Source organism: Gracilinanus agilis, chromosome 5, assembly GCF_016433145.1.
Source record: "Gracilinanus agilis isolate LMUSP501 chromosome 5, AgileGrace, whole genome shotgun sequence".
Taxonomy (NCBI): domain Eukaryota; kingdom Metazoa; phylum Chordata; class Mammalia; order Didelphimorphia; family Didelphidae; genus Gracilinanus; species Gracilinanus agilis.
The window spans coordinates 186279452-186301653 of record NC_058134.1 but is presented as its reverse complement, the minus strand read 5'-3'; the positions used below and the strand labels follow the sequence as shown (position 1 = coordinate 186301653).

At 36.4% G+C, this 22202-nt stretch overlaps 1 protein-coding gene across 15 annotated transcripts in view; it reads right to left on the bottom strand.

Annotated features, from left to right (window-relative positions):
• Positions 1-12803, bottom strand: part of C2CD5 (C2 calcium dependent domain containing 5) — a 138932-nt gene extending 126129 nt beyond the window's left edge. For 13 of the 15 annotated variants that reach the window (XM_044679335.1, XM_044679331.1, XM_044679334.1 and 10 more), the window contains exons 1-3: positions 12714-12803; positions 4200-4286; positions 316-487 (exon numbers count right to left, since the gene is read on the bottom strand). In XM_044679335.1, coding sequence (XP_044535270.1) covers positions 316-487; positions 4200-4286; positions 12714-12803 — 349 coding nt within the window. The remainder of the gene's footprint in view (positions 1-315; positions 488-4199; positions 4287-12713) is intronic. The other 2 variants (XM_044679342.1, XM_044679343.1) reach the window with 1 other exon arrangement.
• Positions 12804-22202: the final 9399 nt, after the last annotated feature.

Below are 22202 nucleotides of genomic sequence, written 5' to 3'. Positions count from 1 at the left end.
CTTTGAAGGCAATGACTCATCTCTAAGACACTCCCATTAAAATATCCCAGTATTTAGCATAGTGCTTTGGTCAGGGTAGGCACTTAATAAATGTTTGCTAAGTTAAATTCATTATAAATCATATACATTCTTATCAAAATGTAGAGACTGACTAGGAGTCATATTTTAAATTGTTGCCTATCTGCTAACGGTATGTTTTCAAATATTAAACAGGTATTTTAAATAAAATAACTCAGTGACATGGCTTTAAAAAAAATCAATTCTTTTTTTCTTAAAAATTTTTTCTTAAAATATTCTTAAAATATTAACCCTTACCATGTATGGTGTCATAAATTGGAAACCATCCTGAGATTACTGTAGCAGCCTCACTATAGAGTAAAGGATCAATATCAATATACACTTTGCCAATGGCATCATTTGCACTGTAAGTATCATGGTCAAGTACTGTGATCTGTAGAGGTTCATCCTGTAAATCTTCATCATCCACCTAGAATTATATCCCAAAATGAAATATCAAAAGTCTTTAATTATAAAAAATAAAATACATAGCGAGATTATATAACGTTTCTCATAATGTAAAAAAATGTAACCAATGAAATTTTTAAGGGAACTAGAAAACATAAGTGGGATGTGATATAAAATGTTAACAATGCATAAATTACTTTTTCTTCATACAATCATGTTTTACTGGTATCTATCCATATTATTCTATAAAATATACTTGGTTAACATTGGAATAAACACTATGTAAACTGGCTAAAGAGATAAAAATGTAATATTTAAAATTATGAGGCTGTTTGTAGATTAATAACTTTGTTAAATCAAAAGTAGGAGAGAGGAAAAAGTAGGAGAGAGGTCCTTAACTTTTCTAATGTATCGGTACCATTTATGGGCCTCTAGCTACAACCCAGTAAGGGTCCATTTTGTTCCTCCACTCGCACACCAAAGGCCAAAACTAGCTCCTGGTCTGATCTTATAATCTTTTTTCTCCACCCTCATACACACACATCACATCTCAGGAACCAATCATAGTTTCTGAATTTGCCTGGGCCACCCGGGGAGCAATGCCTGTGCAATCAATTTCCTGTCTCATTGGTTCCTTGGTTCTTTAACTTCCTCTTCTGAGGTTCGCCTATACCTGAATTTACTCAGTGGTATTTGATCTCCAGGTCAATGAGAGATAGCATTAAAAAAAAAGGTGACATTGGAGAGAGAGAAAATCACTTCTGCCAAAAGGTATCTTTTTAATTATTCCAATACAATGAAATCAATAGACAAAAGAATTTAGTTCATATATCAAAATCCTCCGTAACTAAATTCTTTAAAAAGAGAATTTTAAATATCTAAATTTAAAAAGCTCTGCATAGTCTACCATAATCAAGAGGCATATTACTGTAGAGGAGTGGAAGCTAGGAAAATCTACTTAGCTTAGCTTAGTGTAGAGGAAAGTGTACTGGCCTTGGAGTCAAGAGAGATAGATAATTGGTTTCAAATCCCACCTTCAATAACTATCAGCATCTTTTAAAATGAGTATAATTTACCTCCCAAGTCTGCTATAAGGAAAATATGCAACAAAATAAAATACTTTGCCAACCTTAAAGCACTATATAAATATCAGTTATTTTTACTATTTATTAGAACAAAATAAAGCTTCTTCCATAGAATTTCAGAGTTAAAAGGGACCTCAGAGGTAACTTCATTCACCCTTCAACACAATGCAAAAATCTCTTCTTCAACCCCTAATCTCTGGCTACTTCCAGAGGCAGAGAGTCTATTGCTTTGCAAGGCATCCTGTCTCTTTTTTTAGACAACCCCAAGTGTTAGTTCTTCTTGAGAGACAGTATAATAGTAAGTAGTAAAGGAGGATAGATAGAGAAGATGGATCCACAGGGCAAGATCAAAAAGAGAGGGGTTTACTTCCCACTTCTGACCCATTGTGGCTGTGTGATCCAGGGCAAGTCAAACCAAGCAATACCCCAGAACATTCTAAGACCACAATTTGCAGAGAAGGTGCTGATCTGCAATGATAGAAGCTGTTTCTTCATCTGAAGATCCCCTTCTATTGACATCATAGATTTTGTAGGGGGGAAAAAGAGAGATCTTACAAATCTAAAAGTGTCCTCTCTTGTAACTTTCGCTCATTTGCACTATTCTGCTTTTTGAAACATCCTCATCATCATCATCAAGAGCAAATTCTACTCATATAGTGCTTTCCAGTTTACAAAGTATTTCCTCATAAATTCTATGTATGAAGTAGGGAGTACAAGTACTATCCTCTCCCTTTTGCAGATGAAGAAACTCAAACTCAGTTAATGTCACATGTAAAGTATCAGAGCCAGCACTCAAACCCAGCTCTTTTGATTCCAAGTCCCATGCCCTTTCCCCATACTGAAATGCCTCCCAGTTTAACCCTTCCTGGAAGTCCTTCATCTGTTTCAAATGTCTTTCATTCCCCAAGATAAATATCCAGAGTTATTTCAACCATTCACCATATGAAAGTCTTCACACCATTCTGATCACTCCTCTCTGGATTAACTGTAATTTGTCAATGTCCCACTGTGGCATCTTCTCAATGTGGTAAATGCATATACATTGCATTTGATTTTTAGAATCTTCTAACACTAATGGTTTGCAATGAGACTGTAGTCAAATAAAACCACAAGAGATTTTTCATATAAACTGCTACCAAATCTTGTATTCCTCATTCTCTCTATATGTAGTTGGTTTTTTTTATCTCAAGAGAGGGCTTTAAACTTACGGTTATTAAATTTCTTCATCTATATTTCAACATTCTAGCTGTTGAGATAGCTTTTAATACTGAAATTGTCTTTTTATTTAGCTCTCTCTTCCAACTTTGTGTCATCTGAAAATTGATAAGCATACCTTCAGTGTTTTTATATAACTGGCTTTGAACACTGAACATTGAACAGGAAAGGATCAAGGATAATACTGTTTCTCAGAGGCTTGACCTTTCCCTCCAGGCTAACATCAGTAGATAATGAAGGATTAAGTGACTTGCCTAAAGTCATATAGCAAATTAGATTTAGCCATATACTCAAACAGAACTGACATTTGAACACAGGTCTTCCTAGGCCAGTTGAGTAGCCACTACATTTCATTCTTGTCATCCAAGATGAAGTATGATTTGAATAATGGAATTGTTTAGAAGTAATAATAATTAATAGCTGACATTTATGCAGTGTTTACAATGTGTCAGGCACTATAGATGTGTAGCTAAGTGGTTCTATACTTCATCTGGATAATCCATGGTACAGCTCTTGACACACAGATGAGTTAGAGTAAGTATTGCCAAACTTTTACACATAGATTTATGACAAACTATTGGAAAATGCACACTTTAGTATAAAGGTGTCAAACTCAGCACCCCTGGCCCAAAAGCACTGAGTCCAAACCATACTGAAATATAATTGGGAAATGTTTAACAAAATAAAGAAAAATATAATGCAATATAGATAATGATGATCTATGATTTTCTTTCTTTCTTTTTTTTTTTTTTAAAACCCTTACCTTCTGTCTTGGAGCCAATACTGTGTATTGGCTCCAAGGCAGAAGAGTGATAAGGGTGGGCAATGCGGATCAAGTGACTTGCCCAGGGTCACACAGCTGGGAAGTGTCTGAGGCCAGATTTGAACCTAGGACCTCCTGTCTCTAGGCCTGGCTCTCAATCCACTGAGCTACCCAGCTGCCCCTGATCTATGATTTTCTAAGTCAATATATATGACCTGAAAGGATCTGTTTGGGTTTGTTTTAGATTGTCACTACTGCTTTAGATTATTTTATGGGTCAAAAACCCATCTTAAAGAAGAAAATTCAAGTAATCATATTCTATAAATTAATCCTGAATTAATTATTGTTTAAAATAACAAGAAAAATAATCCAAAAATAAATTTGTTAAATACAACTTCTTTACAAGGCAAAGTACTACTTTTATCCAAATAAGATTGTAGTGGAGATTTATTCTTTTCTATATGCCAAAGTTTAAAAATATATCCAAAAATAAAAGGCTCAGAAATTTGGGATAAGCATAGGAAAATGTGTCTTTAAGAATTATATAGAAGTATCACTATACCTGTATAAGCGCTATTTATGTTTTTTGGCAGAAAAAACCCATAAATATATAAACTGTGATATTGCAATATGCAAAATTAACATTATTTATAAGGATAATTAATCCTTACCTCAAATTTAAACCATTCTGAGTTCCACTGGGGGTTAAGGGACTTATGATATACATCTGTTTTAAATGTCGTGTTACCAAATTTCACCTAAAAGTAAGAAATTGTTATATTAGAATCACACATAATGTAAATTAAATGTAAATTTTAAAACAAAAAATTAACATTGTAAGCAATCTACATAAAATGGCTTATCTCATGAAGCACAAAATAGTGACATTTAAGTTGAGATATCAAATTAGAATTAAAATGAAGTTATGGTCTGCAAGCAAAGAAACCCCTAATCAAATAAGCTGGTAATACTTAAATATATAAAATATGTGAAAAAGAAATTACATAAATAAAAAATATTTACTAAAGAAATTTAAACAATTTAAATCATTTGTCATAATGAGCAAAATAAAAGTGCCTTGAAACCATATGACTTTCTGAAGATGTGTATTCCTATTAAACAGGGAACTATGGTAGCCAAGAACAATACTGGTTTAAAACATAAATTAGTTTGCAAAGTCTTACAGAAGAAGAGAGTGGAAGATTCTGAGCAGTATCATTTCACAAAATAACAAGAGGCAGTACAATGTACAAAATGTACAGAAAGCTTGGGAAAGAAAAAACTGAATAAAATCATCCTGAATGTACGTAAGGATGAAAGGACAACAGACAAAAAAAATGAAAAAGGTCTGTAATAAACACCTTCCTCTATTAATAACAGTGGGCTCAGTACATCTGGACTGTCAATATCATGGTCCCAAATGCACTAGTGATTCAAGAAAAAAGAAAAGCCACTACATAATAAAAAGATGGGAAGAGCAGCCAGATTAGACCAAGTAAAATATGTGGTTTATGAAAAAGACAATACACATTTGAAGGCATTAAGGGACTGGTTCTCAAGTTATCTGAAAGAGGAAAAGGAAAAAGGCTTGAAAAAAAAATCTAGGCTCCAGTTGTTAATATAAAACTGTGACCAAGAGAATATTTAACTCATAGACATAGTTCTCCATTTCTACAAAATCTTCATGAGAGTATCCATACAAAATCCAGATATACGTGACAAAAGTATGAGAAGGAAAGATAGACTTTTATAAACTACATTCCAAAATAGAACATACTTTTATAGTCAAAATATTGACCAAAAGAAGCAAAGAATGCCAAGGTTTTTATTGACTATAAATAAAAGCATTATTTCCTATATAGATGTCAATATTATATAATTTGCCTTGAAAAATAACAGAAACTTTAATGATATCCTACAAAATTTTTTAGAAGACATAAAACAAACATAAATGCTCAATTCAAGGTGGCTTAGATGTCCTGAACAGAATCCAAATGAAAGAGAATTTCCCTATTGGTGGTAATGTCCCCTAGAAATTCCCATTTGTAGATAACTCTATGCTGACTGAATCAAACCTTAATAAATTGCCAAGTGTCCTAGTATGATCCAATGTCAGACAATTGAGCCTAACTATCCACATAGAAAATACTAAGTAGTTTCACTCACTGAATTTCAACAAGCATTATGCATGTATAATATAGCAGGCACTGTGCCAGGTACGGAGGAACAAAAGGGGAAAAAATGGCCCCAGCCCTCAAGAAGTGTATATAGTCTATTGAAAAATGCCTGTTGTTCAGAATATGATAAAGAGTTAGATGGATTTTCCACAGAGCTGGTCCATATATCACAGGTTGACCCTGGGGTTGGGCAATGAGCTGGGTATAAGAAAGGAGAATGGTCTGGATCATCTTTGGGAAATTGTGCAATATTTTAAATGACTCCAATTGTCTCCTTGAACATAGATCATTTCTGGAGAACAATTTAGAACTATGCTTAGAACTAAGCCTAAAGGCTATGAACCTATGCATACTCTTTGACCCAGCAAAACCACTATTAGAACTGTATCCCAAAGAAAGCCAAGAAAAAGGAGAAGGACCTTTGTGTACAAAAATATTTAAAGCAGCTCTTTTTGTGATGGCTAAGAACTGGAAATAGAAGGGATGTCTATCAGCTGGGGAAGAGCAGAACAAGCTATAGCAGTGATGGGCAAACTATTCCCCGCAGGGCAGATCCAGGCCTTAAGTAATCTCCTAATCGCTACATCTGGATGTGGGGGCTTAGTGATTAGGGAATTGCTTAACGAAGTGATGGGCAAACTATGGCCTGGATCTGGCCTGAGGGGAATAGTTTGCCCATCACTGAGCTATAGTATATGAATGTGATAGAATATTACTGTACTATAAGAAATGATGAGGGGTAGAGAGAACTGATGAACTTTGCAACATGAAGTATAATTTTTTCACTTTATTTTTCTTGCTTTTTTTTGTAAGATTGATAATATGGAAATGTTTTATATGAATTCACATCACTGATATCACATGAAATTTATATCGTATTGCTTGTCTTCTCAATGAGTAAGAAAGGGGCTGGAGACAGACAGAATTTGTAACTCAAAAAAAATTTTTTGAAGAATGTTTCTTTTTAACAGCAATATTTTTCCAATTACATATTAGCTTTAAGTCATGGAATACCTTTACCTGAAGAATTAAAGTTGAGGGTCACTGGAGGGCAATGAAGGTCTAGACACATGGTAATTACGAGTAAACCTTAATACACTACCAACAAAGAGGTGAACAAGAAAAGTGCAATAAAGGTATCTTCAGAAAAATAATTGGAAAAAGTGAGCCAGTCATGTGTCAAAAGCAGGAGTCAAATGATGGGCAACCTACATGTTCCATGAGTATACATATAGAATAGGAATATTTCTTAAGGCCTTGCTATGTATGTTGGATTCGTTTTTTCCTAAAGCACCACCTCATGCAGTTCTTTTCCTTAAAAAGGCATTTGAACCATCCTTGAGACAGGATTATCTAAGGGGCCTGGCTCAAGTTTTTGATGTGGTGGCTTCCTGATTACCCAAGTATGAAAGACCACAAAGAGTTCTAGCTCATTTTCTCTCTGAAGTTTCTGTCAATAAACAAGCAGTGTTACCAACACAAAGAAGCTTGCTGCACTCAATTAAATCACAGAAAGGTCCTCATTGAACATTCTTGAAGATCTTTTCCCTGTTATGGCTGAATAAATCTCTTTTTGTAAATGATGAGATGAACTACAAGCATATCAATTCTTTCTAATGTCAAACCTAAGCTATCAGGGGGTCTGACTGAAGTCAGGCCCAATCTACAATACTATGCAATGTCAAGAGTTCTAAAAGAATTTGTCAGTATTTTGGGTGGAAGATTATATAGGAACACAAAATAAAAGAACTTTGATGAGTTGTAAAATATATAACTAAATATAGCATCTGCATCAATAAAATCCAGCTTTCATATCAAAACTAACCTCCTCTGTTTGATTTTTAAGGGCCCCCCATAAGATCATCCCACACTGACCCAAACTTATTTACTATTATTTCTCCACAAATGCCTACATACCTATTCCTCAAGTCAAGACAAATTTCTCACAGCACCATGAGTACAAATGCCTATTTGCACACCCCTAACTTTTCTTAAGTAGCTCTCCTTGAGAACAAGATTCACTTTTTCACAACCTCCACCACAAAATATTATCTTTCCTTTGGTCTCAGTCCAAGACTTCTGTGAAGTCTTTCCCAACTACTCTAGCCCTCAAACAAATGGCATCTTTTCTAAGCTGCTATAATACTTAAAAACGTATACCATACAGAATCACAGAATTCCAGAATTAAAAAGAAACTCAGTGACTACAAAGTCAAACCTGAAAAAGAATGCCTATATGCATGCAACAAGTGATCATTCAGTCTATTCTGAAGCCACCAATGTGGAAGAACCCACTCCCATGACAGTTCAGTACTCATTTGGTTAGTTCCAATTCTGTGGAAGTTTTTCCTGACATCAATTTCCAACCATTGTTACTACTTCAACCTTTGGGGCTTACAGAACAAGTTCTATCCCATTTCTATATAAGCCTTTAAAAACCATAGCTCCCCTAAGTTTTCTCTTTGTCAGGTTAAACTATCCAATTCCTTCGATTGATCTTCAAAAGACATACATTTAATGCCTTTCACGGCTCCCTGTCTCTCTCATCCCCAATTTTTTCCTACAATATAGAACCTAGAACTGAACACACAGTACTCCCATCATGACAGAGTTCATCAGCATTATCACTCCCTTACTCCAGAAAGCTATGCCTTTCAATGCAAGCTAAATTTGAACTGCTTTCTGTAGAAACCTGGTACCTTCCTTAACTATCCATTCTCACTCATCCCACAAAGCCAACCAGATGCCAAATCTGGTTCTTTCTCACTCTACGGTATCTCTAATATCAATCTTTTTTTCTCTTAAGTCATACAGCTACCACCCTACTTCAGATCCTCATCACCTCTTCACTATTACAACCTCCTAATTGGGCTCTTTGCCTCAAGTCTCCTCCCTCTCCAAATCATCTTCCAGATGAGCTGCCAGTTATTTTGAATTTTAAAGTACAAATTTCACTATATCCCTCTCTACTCTAACCCCTCAATGGCTTCCTAATGCCTCTAGAATCTGCTATGAGTTCTTCTGCTTCACTTTTATAGTGCTTCAAAACCTAACCCCACCCTACCTTTCCAATTATGCACCAGTCCCCTCTCCCCACATTCTTTAGTTTAGCCAAACTAGCCTTCTTGCTATTCTTCACAGGAAATATTCTTTCATCTCCATACTTTTCCACTACCACTATCCCTTCTAGAATCTCTTTTTCCCCCCAATTTTACTTGAGTAACATCTTCTACTAGAAGTTATTCCTACCTGCATCCTGCCAGTAGCTTCTGCTTTCCTCCCTCCAAAATGTACTGAATATTTTCTATATACTTATTTGTGTATGTTTTGTCTCTGCTAACGGTATAAGGTCTCTGTAGGAAGGATCGGCTTTCTTCTTGTCTTTGGACCCCCAGAACAGTGCCTATTACATAATAGACCCTTAATAAATGCTTCCCGATTCATATATCTGTCTTATCACACTACTTGTAATCACACAAATAAAATACCACATCTTTTTCTGATGAATGGCTTTCCAATCATGCCTCCTCAATTTTGGACTTTTGGAACTAACATTTTTTTGAGGCCTGTTACATATTACCTTATTCAAGTTAGCCCAATATTCTAGCCAATCGAGATTTTTTAAATCCTGACTTTATTACTTAGTGGGTATGGCATCCCCTGATCTTTTTATGCCCCAGTTATCATCCCTTCCATTCAAATGAAACTGCCCTTAGGTCACCAAGACCAGAGTATAATAGTATAATATCTCTGACCTCTTTCCAGGTTTTATCCTCTCTTTGGCCTACAAAAAATATAATGTTGTTATATGTCTTCTCCCTCTAGAAAAGTAGTCTCTTATCCTTCCATTACAGTTATATCACAATCTTGGTTCTTCTCTTAACTGCTCTTTCTCTATATTCTTTGCTGGTTGCTGATATCTTAAAGTAAGTAATTCTCTATTATTTCTTTACACTCTCAACAATTCCATTAACTCCTATTTCTGCAGTTCATAGCATAATCATAGGTCCAAAGAACCCAAGGCAAGAAGGAACCTTTGAGATTGCCTAATCCATATTCTTCAATTTACAAGTGATGAAAAGTAAGGGCCAGTAAATTTATGTGACTTGCCTCAAGTCACACAGGAAATAATGAAAGGATTGAGATCTAAATTCAAACCCCTCTTCTCCAAATCAACTCTCTTTCCACTGCACCACAATGCCTCTTAACCCTTAAATAATTTTTAAAGGTAGTACAGGCTATTCATTTACTTATATATGAAATTTTGGAATCTCTTAACTCCTTTTTTCCTTATTTCTCATATCTAATCACTTCCCCAAGATATGTTAAATACACCTTTTCTTTATTTCTGCTGTCATTATGATAGTAAAGACTTGCAGAACAAGAAATTTCTGCATGTACTCTCCTCCCTCCAGTCTATCTATATTATCAGGCTGATCCATCTTATAAATAAATGTAGTCATGTTATTCTTTTGCTTAAAAAATCCTTTAGTGGCTCCCTATTACCTGAATTTTTTCCACTTCTTGACCTTTTATCTGAGATAAAGCCTGAAAGTTTTTTCTCAATATCACTTCCATTTGCTATCCCAAAAAATGGCTATTAACCTCTCCATTTCTATGCCTAGATGATCTTTTTCTTGTTTTGCTTATGGAATTCCTACTTATCTTTAAGGTCCAATTCAAATGTCACCTTTTCTGTGAAGCTTGTTCTCATTCCACCACTCAGGAATTACTTCCTCAAGAGAAAACCAAAAGCATATCTGCACCCTTCTAACCTATTTTATTATAATCAATTTTCATGTGTTCTATCCCTTACCAAATTGTAAATTCCATAAAAACAAGAATCTCATCTGAAATCTTGTTTTTTCCCTTCTCCCCACCTTAGTGTTTTGAACAATGTAGGTTCTTATTGTTTATCAAACTGAAACAAACACTTAACACTTAAACTACACAACTGGTGAGAAGACTTGTAAAAAGCTGTATTTTAAATATTGTGAAGTACTATAAAATCATATGCATTGGCAGATCCCAAAATCCCAAGTCCAAAAGCAAAATTACAATAGACCTAAAGTGTTGAAAGATTCAACCCAAATATCTCTCCTGAATACCAGTCTCAAATCACTAATTGCCTTTTCAACAACTCTTAACTGGATGTCCTATGGACAACTCAATATATCTAACATGGAATTCATCAAATTCTCCACCAAATTCCCTAATTTCTACTAAGGGTATCACAATTCCTCCACCCACTCAGGTTAGCAACCTAATAGCCATCCTTGATTCTTCTCTCTCCCTCACCCTCCAAATCAAACCCACTACCAAGTCTTGTGTCCACAATATTTCTCCTATCTATCCCCTTCCTTCCATTCAAACAGGAGCCACACTAGCTCAGGTTCTCATTATCTCTTACCTGGACCACTGGAAAAAACCTCGTACTTTATTTAGATTTCTTTGCTTCTAGTTTCTTTCTTCTCCAAACCTTTCAAGGCATATTTGCACAACTGATATTCCTAAAGCATAAGGCCAACCATGTCACTCTCTTATTAAAAAATGTTTAGTGACTGCCTATAGGATAAAAGATGAACTCCTCATTCTAGCATTTAAAAAGCTTTCCAAATCTCCCTTCTACATGCTTTTCCAGTTTTATTTCATATTTATGTCCTTCACACAAACTCCATTCCAATCAAACTAGACTGATTCCATGATACTACATCTCCTACTTCCATGCCTTTATACAAGTGATCTCTGATCTAGATTGCATTCCATTTTCACAGCCACTTTGTAGAATCTGCCTTCTTTCAAAATAGGCAGTTCCCTATACCAACATTTTTTAATCTTCATCCTTCTTTTTCCCTTAGTGCTATTTATTTTATATAACTTTGTATATTCTCTGTATTCGTATATATATATATATATATATATATATATATATATATATTCTAGGAGAATTTAAATAAAGCACAGGCATGCTAACTCTTTGTTGCTGGTTTGTTGTGTTGTTTTTTTTTTTGTCTTTGAATACCTCGCACAGAGCTTAGCACATAATATGAGCTTAATAAATTTTTTTTGAATTGAAAATTATGTGCCAAAATCTTAATATTATATCTTGTAAGCTACTGCTTTCTGATTATTTGCTTTTAAAACCTGATGCTAGAATTTTGCCTATATATCTATGAATAGGGTCCTTATAAAGTATATGGATGATTTATACATGAGTAGAAAAACTATGTTAAGATATGAACTATAAAACATGGCACATCAATAGCCAAAAGATGCATAATATCATACTAAAGCTATGGATGTTATTTTCCATTTTTACTTGTCTTCTATTAGTCAGAATTAATTCCTTGAGGGCCCTAGGCCTATATTAATTTGCAAAACTTTTACAGTAATTACTAGTTGGAGGGGAGGGGTATTGTGCAATTTGGAATTGGTGGTAGCACTTAATTGGCTTCCTACCTTAAGGGAGTAAATTAGTTCCCTACAGCTCAAAAGATCTACTGTCATAAACAAGAGCATTAAATAATAGTTATGTTGGAAATACCCATGCATCCATATTTTGGAGAAATGTTAACCATAAAGAAAATAATCCATTTGAAACCTTTTAGTTCTCTAAATCCACAACAGCTTCTAACTGCAAAACAGTGAAAATAACAAGTATCATAATCTTTTAAACTGTCCATAACATTGGCATGTCCCCTCAAAATGTGTGTATGGTTAAGTGTCCGCCTAGTCAAGCTTAGTGACTGTCTACTGACTGGCCAGGTGGATTGGTTGAATGTCCTTGTGTCAGGGTCACACACACAGCATGCGGGAGTGGCCAGAGTTTGGGTATTGCAATCCTTGGGCTCTCCCATGGGCGTGTGCCGCGGCAGCATCTCAGATGGGGTCACACTGGAAAGGGGGCCAGAGGAGGAAGACAGCCCAAGGGATCCGAGACACAGGTTGCCAGGAGCCTCCCCAGGATCTAGGTTCCCTGATGATTTTAGGACAGGACAGAGAACCAACCTCAACGAAGGCATCAGTCAGATCACTCGCTCGGTCCATCACAGGCAAATGGCGCCCAGCCACAATCTTCACCTTCAGCTTCCCGGGCATCTTCGCCGGTTCTGAGGCTCTCTGTTCTGGATCCTGCAGAGACAAACAAGCGCCTGTGCGCCAAACCCGAGCTCAGGGGCGGGGGAGAGCGTAGGGGCGGAGTCACACCACCATCCGTGTGTGCGCGCACGAGCACGCTCGCGCTGCGTAACTGACTGACGGAGAGAGGGTGTGCGCGCGCGTTATCTACCAGCCGCCTCTCCCACCATTCCTCCCCCCATCCCACCCCGTCACGCTCCGCGCAAATACGTATACCTTTTTTTAACACACGTTCTTTGGAGGGCTGGAGGGCGCAGGTATCTTTCCCACATACCGAAGAGGCTAAGGGAAAGCTCAAACTGGTTCTTTCGCCGGTGGGTCCAACCACTAGAAAGGACTTAATCTAGATCTTGGAGGGAACTTTTGCCGGTCCACTTGTTAGTGGAGATTAGAAAATGAAGGGATAGATAAATCGGTTATCATCCCAACCCCAGGAGAAAATCCACTCCAGAGAAGACAGTGGGCGGGACCTAGGCCTGGAAAGGTAGACTGGCAGGGGACTAGGACGAGTGCTGAATCATCGAGTAACAGAGATTGGTCCCGGGAAAATGAAACAATGAAGAAAATAGCATTTTCCAAAATAGCCTGAATTGGGCAGTGTGAATACTTTATGGTGCGACCTTAAGCCGCTAACCTCATTGCCTGTTATGGCAAGCATATTAATGTTAGGTAAACTCAGAGTCCATCTCAGTCAATCAATAATCGTCATTTATTAGGCCTACTATGTGCTGGACACTATACAAAGCACAGGGGATACTAAGAAAGGCAAAAGGAAGTACCTTCTCTCAAGGAGCTGAAATCACAGGCTAATAGGGGAGACAACTTGCAAGCCATTCTGTACAAATGAGATACAACAGAGGGAAAGTACCAAAAGTAAGGAGGATAGGAGAAGGCTTCTTGCAGAAGAAAACTTTAGCAGAGACTTGGAGAAAAGTGACCATGAGGAGGAAGAATATTCTAGGCATGAGGGACACCTAGTGAAAGAGAAGGAAACAAGCATTCAGTAAGCATATTTACAGGTATCTCATTTGACCATAACAAACTGGTCACAGGTATTATTATGATCCCTATTTTATAATTGAAGAAATTGAAGGAGTCAGCAATGAAGTGTGCAGGTCACAAAGTAGTGTAAGTATACTTACTAGTACCTGAGTTTAGATTTTAACTCAGGTCTCCTTGGCTCCAGGCTGAGACATCTAACCACTTCACCACCTAGCTGGAGTCCATAAATGGGAGAGAAAGGAATGTTTAATTGGAGGAACATCCAGGAGGCCAATGTCACTGGATCTCAGTGTAGAAAGTTGGATATAAGATTAGAAGGGTGGAGAGGGATCACATTATGAAAGGTTTTATTATATTTAATCCTCAAGGTGATGGAGAATCACTGTAGATTGGTGATGAGACTTACACTTTGGGAAGATCATTTTGGCAACTGAATGGTAGAATTGAATGGGCTGGGTGGCATGGAGCTCAACCTTTTGCAATAATCCAGCTGTGAGATGAGGAGAGTGGTGGTGGCAGTGGCAGAATAATTAAAGGATATATAAAAGATCTTAGGAAGGTAAAATCTATGGGCCTTGGCAACACATTGGATATGGGGTGTGTGAGAGAGAGTGAGGAACTGAGCATGACACCTGGGTTGCTGAGCCTGAGGGACTGGGAGGATAGTGATAAGTAACCACCAGTAGTAGGCTGCTATACTGAAGCATTTCAATGGATCAGTAGTCACAGTTGTTTGGTTACTCTTTACATCTATGTAAATTCCAGCCCCTCCACAACTCCCCATCTGGATGATTCTATTCCATGTTTTTCCCATAAGTCTTCCCTAAAAGACCTACACAATGCAGGGTAGATTTGCTTCTATGAGTCCTAGTTCAGGACTACAACTCTCCTCTTTTCACTTACTCTAGCTCATAGTTGGCCCATCAGCTTGATCATGTCTTTCAGTGATAATATATCACTTTGGAAATTTTTTGTGCCCAAGGCATCTCTCCTAGTAATGCTATAATTTACACCATCATGCCCTTCTCTTTATTCTTTTGGTCACCTGCAATTTCCATTCATAAGATCTGTGGCATTTCTATGATTTCAGACATATAGTATCTGAAGATGGGGTGAAGGGGATGAATAAAAACCATATCCGTGTCACGACACCTTGATGGACCAACAATGTAGAAATACCTCAAAAAACCTGGTGGCCTAATAGTGAAAGAAACAAGAAATAAATGTAATAAACTATGTAAAGTGGATAATGTCTTCTAATTTGCAACTATTAGTTGTCCTTGGATAAAAAATACCTGTAGTCTTGACTAGATGGTTACAGCGACCCAGTAGTTGAGCTGAAAGAATATCTTTCACAAGTGTAAAATTATTTGTTTTTTTCCTCTTGAACAGAGAATGTCTTCTCATTCCACTAACAAACCATGCCAACTACATGCCAAAAAGCTTCCCTTTAATAATTCTCCCTTCCTCCACCTTCTCTCTTCTGTGAAAAGTGTTACTTATCTATATGAAATTGCTAAAGAATGTTGCCAGTTGTCTGTGTACTCTAAAATGGGTCTGAAAACATATAAAAACTAAATCTGTCCCTCATATAATATGCTGAACCTGCTATCAGCACCTTTTTTTAACATGCTAATAATACATTTCTTTGCTTTCAATTTGGCTCACTATCTTTGACCCACAGTTATTGGAATCCCATGATAAGTACACCTCTCCCAAGAGTTTCACTCCTTTCCATCTAGAGAATTCCCCAATAAATCACTGGAGGAACACTTCATTAAAAAATGGAGCTTTAAAGGAGTCAGTTTGAGTTAAAAATTTAAAACTCTGGGCACCTTGCCAAAAGCAATCCACTTTGCTCTCTTCCTTGTATTCAGTTCCACAGGAAAATTATAGAGAGAATGCCTATCCAAGCTCTACATAATATTATACATTATAAACATTTTCCTCCATTTTCTTTTTCTTTTTTTTAAACACTTTCCTTCTGTCTTAGAATGGATACTAACTATCAGTCCTAAAGCAGAAAAATAGTAATGGCTAGGCAATTGGGTTTAAGTGACTTGCCTAGGGGTTACACAACTAGAAAGTATCTTAATGCCAGATTTGAACCAGGTGCTCCTGATTCCAGGTATGGGATTCTATCCACCAGTCTACAGAGCTATCCTTCTCCACTTGGTTTTTCACCTAAGAATTGTCGGGCCAATCTCTTGAATGGTCCCATCCATCCCCTTGACAGGAGGATTTTTAACATTCCAAGAGTCAATTATAAATAATATGAGCTAGAGTTACTAACTAACCTTTGTCTTATTGATCTGATATAAAAAATAAACCAAAGATGGATAAGCAGCCTTGAATAATACTCAGCAAGCCCTCACTTAAGAGATGCTAGTCCTCTCTGCACACTCCATGTACCCCTTGCAAATTGTACAAACAAAATGTCGACAGTATCAACCCAAATAGTAGCTGATAAAGCCTTGGTATTTGTGCACATACTTATAACTTGAGTTTCAGTAACTGAACATTATAATATATGTAAGAAAATTCCTTAAGGTAATTTTTTATTAAACTAATCCAGACTTCAGTTCAAATCAATATTTACCTAACAGTGTATCTAATTCATTAATTTGTGAAATCAAGTTCTGTGCCCTATACTCACCACTATTCTTTGTTTATTTCTGGTTTTTTTCTCATGTTCAAATATATACTTTGCCTCTTATGTGTATTTTTTTGTTACATTTTGAGTTCCAAGTTATCTCCCTCTCAGCCCTGCAATAGAGAAGACCAACATTTGAGAGATATATAATACAGATACCTAGATATAGATATGCAGAAACATATAATAGATATACCTCATTTTATTGTGCTTCATATATATTACATTTTTTTACAAATTGAAGGTTTGTAGCAAGCCTATCTCAAGAAAGTCTATTAGCACCATCTTTCCAACCACATGCTAACATAGTATATCTATCACATTTTGATAATTCAACATTTCAAACTTTTCATTATTATACCTAATTGTTTTGGGACACCATGAACCATGCCCATATAAGATGGTGACCTTAATAAATATTGCATATTCTGACTGTTCCACTGATCTGCCATTCTGTCTCTCTCTTGGGCTTCTTTATTCCCTGAAATACTGAAGAATATTAAATAAATTTAGTTGACAAAGCAGCAGCAGGGTTTGAGGTTTGATTCCAATTTTGAAAGAAGTTCTACTATAGGTAAAATGCTATCAAACAGAATCATATGTTACAGAAAAATCTTTCCTTAAAGGAAGAGTCAATTGGTGTGACTTGCTTTACTGCAATATTCACTTTATTGCAGTGTCTAGAACCAAGCTCGCAATATCGCCAAGGCATGTCTGTACATACTTCCGTATATCCATTCTTTCTCTGGAAATAGAATTTTCCTTCATAACTCTTTCATAGTTGATTTCAATGATCATATTACTCAAAATAGCTTAGTCATTCACAGTTACTACTGGAACAATGTTGTTACTGTATATAACATTCTCGTGGGTCTTCCCATTTCATTCTGCATTATTTCATGCAAGGCTTTCCATGTTTTTCTAAAACCAAGCTGCTTAAAATTTCTTACAGCACAATAGCATTTCATCACAATTTTATAACAGAACTTATTCAGCTGTTCCCCAATTGATGGTGTATAATTAGAAAATCTTGAACCCTTGGACTTCATCTCCCAGAATCCTTTTCCCTTCATCCATATAGCTTCCTTATGTATTGTACATAAAAGTTTGCTTTAATTCTGCCCTCACTTTCTTCTCTCGCAACTGCGGCTGGGTTAGCATCCTCTTTACTCTAGTTTTTTTATTTTCCTTTACTTCAAGTTATTATTAATACATCTTATTAAATATAATAGTTGGAGAAATTGGATATTAATTTTTAAGCTTATGTATTTGGCGACCACAAAGGGATAAGGATTCTGGGAGATGAAGTCCAAGGGTTCAAGATTTTCTAATTACACAATGGACATCCCCTCATTTTCCATTCTTTGCCATCACAAAAAGAGCTGCTATTAAAATTTTAGAACTCAAAATGTTCTCCTTTTTCCATGATCACCTTGGGAAATAGACCTAATAGTGGAATTGTTGGATCAAAAGGTATACACAGTTTTGTCACTCTTTGGTCATAATTCCAAATTGCTCTCTAAATTACATTTCTCTAATAGTTATTAAGAGCAGTTTTTCATTTGAATACATATCGCTTTGATTCCTTCTTCCAAAAACTGTACATTCCTATCCTTTGACCATTTATCAATTAGAGAATCAAACATACACTTTTCAAAGTGGTTTTCATATTTTTAAAAGCAAAGCTAAAACACTGGACCTTGCCATATGCTAATGTGTCATTTGGTCAGCGTGGGTGGAAAAAGGGAATGTCTCTCTAGTAACCCCAAGTTTGTTACTTTTCTAGTGGAAGTTAAAAAATTCTGTTGATCCTTAAGGTAAAGGCAGAACTGAAAAGAATATGAAGGACTTTGCCTCTCTAGTAAGTACATTGTTTCCCCTTTAATGAAAATACAAACCACCAAGTAGCACTATTAGCTTGGGGGAATTACATAGGTGTTTAGGATTAAGGTGGAATTCTGGAAAGAAAAATTGTATTGATTGTTTATGGCCTACAATGAGTCTTTTTCTGTTGTTTTGCGTTGTCCATTGTAAAAACAAAAAATAAATAACTGGGAAGCAATTATCTGAGCCATACCATATCTGAGTGTTATTGTCTCAGCTTGGCCAAAGACCCCAAAATTTGAACAGCCCAAACCTTTTATAGTCAACAACTTCCCTCCAAAGGAGGAGTGATCAACTGAATGTTTCTTTGGAAGGGGAAGAACAGTTTGCCCTTTTAAAAGGTTTCTTCCTTCCAGAAGGTTGGGTTGTGTCCTTATCTTCTTATGAAGGGGGTACTATGTAGTCCCCCTTTCCCCATATAGTACCAGCCATAGATAATTCCAGTTTCAGAGCCAAAAGAGATACCACTATCTTAAGAAGTCTGGATATATTCCAAGACACTAAAGACATGTACCAACTCTCCTTGACAAGTATATTTTTACAAGACACTTCAAAGAATTTTAACTTGTTATTTTACTCAATATTATTATTAATTATTGATTCTCATATATAATTATTCAATCAATTAATAATTGGGATTATTCCTTATAATTTATTAAAATATTGGTTACCTATTTCACGCACAGAATATATAACTATACAGAAGCATAAAAACGGTGACTGTAAGCTAAAGTTCCTTAATTAGATTATCTTTTACACAGTAGCAGGAAATAAACATTTATATAATACAACTCAATACCTTATAAGCATTGTAGCTCTGAATGCTTTCATAGAAACTAGAATTGTTTACCCACATCTATGGAAACCTAATTTGTTGTTGTCAGTCATGTCCTTCTAGTGATAGGGTGGATTATAGCATGACAACACTGTCCATGGGATTATCTTGACAGAGATACTACAATAGTTTGCAATTTCCTTCTCCAGTGGATTAAGGCAAACAGAAGTTAAATAGCTTGCCCAGGGTCACACAGCTAGTAGGTATCTGTGGCTGGATTTGAACTCAGGCTTTTGTAACTCCAGACCCAGTGCCTAAGAACCACCTAAGTATCTCACAATATGTATTACCAGAGGAAACTCTATGGCAGTGATGGTGAATCTATGGCATGAGTACCAAAGATGGCACATAGCACTCTCTGTGGACACATAGCCACCCTTTCCTCCCTCCAGTCTCCCACCAGATTTTGTTAACTAGAAAAGGCAGAGGGACTATGGTGGAGTTGCTCCCCTCCCACTCTCCACTAAGCCTGACAACATTTTTTCACATTCCCTGCCCCTCTGCCCAGCAGCCAATGAGAGTATACAGGGTGAGGTGGACAGCTCAGAGGAGGCAGAGCTGGAGGGGAGTAGAGCCACTCCCCTCCCCCTCTCTATACTCACTAAGGACATTCCTCACTTCACCTACCCCTCCCCCAGCAGCTCAGTGGGAGTTCTTCCTCCCCTGTGTGAGGTAAGGGGGGGGGGCAGAGTGTGCCAGTCACTGGGGGGAGGGGAGGACAGCAATCCATCTCTAAAAGGTTTGCCATCTCCTAAAATTGTACCTAGTGTGTATAAACCTATGTATTGGGGCTTGAAGACAACGGAATATAATAAATTCTTGTATCCTTAAATTTACTTCAATGCATTTATCTGAATACTTCTATGTACTTTAAAATAAAACAGTTTATATTTTTTAATTAGGTGGAGATCTAGTCATAAAGCTAAAATAAAGCTAAAAACATGGAAAATAGCTAGACTTTTAAAAACATAAATTTTGAAGTCTACCTTGGAACCTACAAACAACAAAAAAGCAGAAAATCAAATACCATGAGGAATCTCCAAATACAAGTAGAATGATAATACCGCAAATTTAGCAAAGAAGTTATAAACACTAGCAAGCTGAAAATATTGTTATAAATCTTAAAATATACCTGGAAAACTAGGAATCTAGCTGTAAAGCTAAAATACGCTAGAAAATCGCAAATATGCTTATAAACATGGGAAGCTGCAATCGAACAGAAAACTGTGGCAAAAATCTCAAAATCCACCTAAAAATCTAGAAATTTAGCTTGAAAGTAGGTTTAACAAGCCCCAAGACACAGAGGGAGAACCTTTTTATCTGAGATTTCTCATTTTCCTGAGTCCCCATTGCCTCGCAGATAGGCACCCCCTTATTCTGTCTGCAGATTCAATTTCTCAACTTAGTTCAGATAAATTTCCATATTTTTTGTTAGTCAAAGCCTTCTCAGGGAACTGTCAAGATCTCCATATCTTCCTATTTCATTCACTCCTAGAACAGTGACATCAGACAAATAAGGAAGGGGGAAGGGTAGGTATCCATACATAAGGGTTTTGCAGGCTGCATCATGTAATATCTTTGTTTTACTATATTTTTATTTTGTTAAATATTTTCCAAATACATTTAAATCTGACTGCACTCTACGGTGTTGCAGCACATGCAGCCCATGGGCCTTGTGTTTGACTTCTCTGCTTTAGATAATTGCCTCCTTTTCTCATCAATGTTGTTTCCTTTCCTGGTCTGATATCAATTCCAAAATGCAATGGTCACTTTCTTCCAATGTTCTCATCATTTCAAGGCACAAAATAGAAGTTCCCCTATCTTGCTTCCTCCATATTTTGAAAGATTAATTTATCATTAAAGTGAATCAAGAAATTGTTGGCTGTTTTGCCTTTGACAGAGAGATCCAGATATATATAGAGAGAGATGTTTGAAGTTCCCCATCACTACTCAGTTTCTAATTGTTTGCCAAACTCGTCTATTTCCTCTTGCAGGCCACATGGTTCACAATAAATTCAGATGTCAATTGCAATTATATTTCTACATTTGTTGATTTGACTTTCTATTATACTTACATCTTGAATCTTTTCCTTGTATGATTATATCTTCTTAATATGCAATGGTTCTTCCCTCCCTCATCCTTATACCTCTCCCTTTATTTATCCCACTCTTTTCAAATTTTTTGAAATTTCATCTCTTCGTTTGTGAAGAATTGAACTCTAATAATGAATCACACACACACAACATATTTTCTCACAAGATTCATGGGAGTTGGGTATAGAATAATAGCATTTAGAGCAATAGGCAACTTTATAGATTACCTAGTACAACCCCTTCACTTAAAAACTGAGGAAATTTTAGAGGCTCAGAGGTTTCACCAAGGTTTCATAGCTCATAAGTCTTATAGCTGTGATTTAAGTTGCTCTGGTTCCAAATCCACTGATCTTTCCATGTTATAATACAACAAAACCAGTATTATGTTACATGAAGTGATACAAAGTGAAGTGAGAAGAACCAGTATAATGTTGTATACAGTAACAACGATAAACTACAATGATCAGCTATGAATGACAAACTACTGTCAACAATGCAAGGATCCAGGACAACTTCCAGGAACTCATGATGAAAAAGGTTATTCACCATCATAGAAGGAATTAATGGATTCAGAATGATGCATGCCATGAATTTTTCTCTAGTATAAGCAATGTGTGTCTTCTTTCCCAATATGATAAACATAGAAATATGTATTTCATGATAGCACATGTACCCCCTATATAATTTTACTTGCCATCTCAGGGAGGTAGAGGGTGTAAGGATGGGATTTGTGCAAGGGGGATGGGACAAAAGGAGCCAGAGAAGGAGTTGCTGACAGTTGTCACAAGGGGTGGGAGGGAGAAAATATGAATCACAAAATGCCAGAAAATGATTATTAAAATTGTGTCTACATGTAATCTAGGGATAATTTTTAATAAAAAATTTAAATTTA